Consider the following 2500-nt stretch of genomic DNA (forward strand, 5'->3'; position numbering starts at 1 on the left):
ACACACACACACACACACACACACACACGCACACACACTTTGATTAATTGGTAACATTGCTCTCCCCTTTTGGTGAGAAGACGAACAAAAGCACTCACAAAGGCTGTTGTTCAAGGGGCACTTTACTCAAAATCTATCTTAAGTGCCCCTTTAATAGCCTCCTGAGACCAATCCTGATCTCGAGAGCTTAGATCCTGTTTCTCTCAGATCAGTCTGTCCTTCCTCCTATCTCGAACAATTTCCAAAGATTATATTTGCAACTGTCAGGGACTGCGTTCTAACTACTGTTCTGTCCCCCAGAGGAACGCAACCCCTGATTGGTTCCCGTAGTTGAAGACGTGATATAGAAGCCGCCGCTGGCAAAACGGTCATGGCGTCTCCCGACGAAAAGAGCACTAACGTTAACGCTATGCGACCAAGGACCACATTGGAAATAAGTGTTTTTAATACTTTAATGTGCTATCCTCTGGGCAATACTTGCATCATTGATGTATGTATTCAGTTTTACCCAAAATAAAAATCAATTAATCAATCAACGCTAGTAGAATAACTACAGCCATAAGTGTGGTTGTAGCCGCTCTGACTAGATTTGACATAAGTTTGATTCATCAAACGCCGATTGGCTGAAGGAGTTTGTCCGTCAAGGCGAGAAGTCCCGCCCCGCTGAAATCCTTCCAGACTGATCGGCGGAGAGAAGCAGAATTTGAGCCCGCTAGATCAGGATGGTCTCACGAGGCATCCCCTTTAAGGGCATCCTCACGGCCGCCCCTTTAAGGGCACCCTCACCTCTTTGGGATCTCAGAGAACTCGCGTCGCCCCCATCACTGCCAACAGCTGCTCCGCCCCTGAATAATACTGTTGTTAAACTGTTGTGAAAGGCGAGGGACCAGCGTCATTCAGACACGCCCTGATTACGTAACCTCTCCCACGCTACTGTGCGAGGCACCCTGCATGTGGGAGGCACTCTGCATGAGAGACACCGGACAGGAAGTGGCCGTGGTAGCACTTCCTGTGTTTAACTCTATCTTCCCCCGTTGGTGGCGCTGCAGGGACGGCGTTCCCTACTGCGAGGCGGACTACCACGCCCAGTTCGGCGTGAAGTGTGAGGCGTGCTCCCGGTACATCAGTGGGCGCGTACTGGAGGTGAGCAACTCGCCACGGGGGTTTGGTCTGGAGGTGAACAGGGGGAACTCACCACGGGGGGTCTGGAGGTGAGGAGGGGGAACTCACCACGGGGGGTCTGGAGGTGAGCAGGGGGAACTCACAACGGGGGAACTGGAGGTGAGCAGGGGGAACTCACCACGGGGGGTCTGGAGGTGAGCAGGGGGAACTCGGGTGGACTGGAGGTGAGCAGGGGGAACTCACCACGGGGGGTCTGGAGGTGAGCAGGGGGAACTCGGGGGGACTGGAGGGGAGCAGGGGGAACTCTGGAGGAAAGGCTCTCGCGTTTGTCTGTCTATGCCTCTGTTACAGTACATTACATTTACATTACATTACAGTCATTTAGCAGACACTTTTATCCAAAGCGACTAACAATAATTGCATTTAATGTACAAAAAGCCAATGTACTACTACTTGCCAGAACTCACAAGTGCATCTTCTTTATAACACAAGTGACTAAGAGCATAATCTAGTGCTGAAGGCAAAGTGCAAGAATAGCAATTGTTACCGGCAACTGTGGCTCTGGACCCCAAAGACAGACTCAGAACAACGTGGTGCTCAAAAAGAAAAAGATTTATTGGTCACACTTTACAATAAGGGTCAGGTTAGGTTACTAATGTTAATTAATACCTTAGTTTAGGTTAGGATTAGGGTTAGGGTTAGGTGAGTTAACCTTAGTTAACATAAATAACATTAGTAAATGGTTAATAGAGACATTAGTAAACTGTTACGTAATGCTTAATAATGCATTAACTAATGCTTATTAATTCACCCTTATTGTAAAGTGTTACCGATTTATTTTTGAAAACGTAGAAGAAGGCAGAAGGCGTCCCACAACGTGGGAGATGGTGTCCAGCTGGTGGGCTCGGGTTCGGGCTCGGACTCCGGTCCTGGTCGGTACCGTCAGACTGGTGGATGGGAGAGAGAGCAAAAGTTAGAGGGCGGCTAGATGTTACAAGGTTGAGGACCTCGTTGGGGGACAGGGGAGAAAAGTGGGATAAGGTGGGACATGGAGAGGAGGGGGGGAGCGGAGAGGGGAGAGAGGGTGGGGGTGGGGAGGTGAGGTTGGTGCAGGGAGCGTTGACCGGTGAAGGGGGTAAAGAGGATCTGATATTGTTAACTTTCTTGTCAAAGAAATTGTCGAAATCATCAGGGAGAAGGGAGGAGTTGGGAGTAGGAGGTGGGGCTGGAGTAGTGAAGAGAAGGTTTCAAAGAGTTTTTTAGGATTTGAAGGTTAGGATTTTAGAGAGGAAGAAAGCAGCTTTAGCAGCAGACAGGGAGGAGGAGAATGTGGAAAGAAGAGATTGGAAATTAAGAAGGTCCTCTGGGAGCTTGCCTT

The 2500-nt window shown here is 49.4% G+C and overlaps 1 protein-coding gene across 1 annotated transcript in view; it reads left to right on the forward strand.

Moving 5' to 3' along the window:
• LOC311317466 (actin-binding LIM protein 3-like) overlaps nt 1-2500 on the forward strand; it is a gene marked incomplete at both ends in the record, with an annotated part of 50553 nt that overhangs the window by 40496 nt on the left and 7557 nt on the right. Inside the window, 2 exons of the mRNA XM_084448548.1 lie at nt 1050-1211; nt 1975-2054. Coding sequence (XP_084304674.1) covers nt 1050-1211; nt 1975-2054 — 242 coding nt within the window. The remainder of the gene's footprint in view (nt 1-1049; nt 1212-1974; nt 2055-2500) is intronic.

This window comes from Borostomias antarcticus (genome assembly GCF_949987555.1).
Source record: "Borostomias antarcticus genome assembly, chromosome: 14".
NCBI lineage: Eukaryota > Metazoa > Chordata > Actinopteri > Stomiiformes > Stomiidae > Borostomias > Borostomias antarcticus.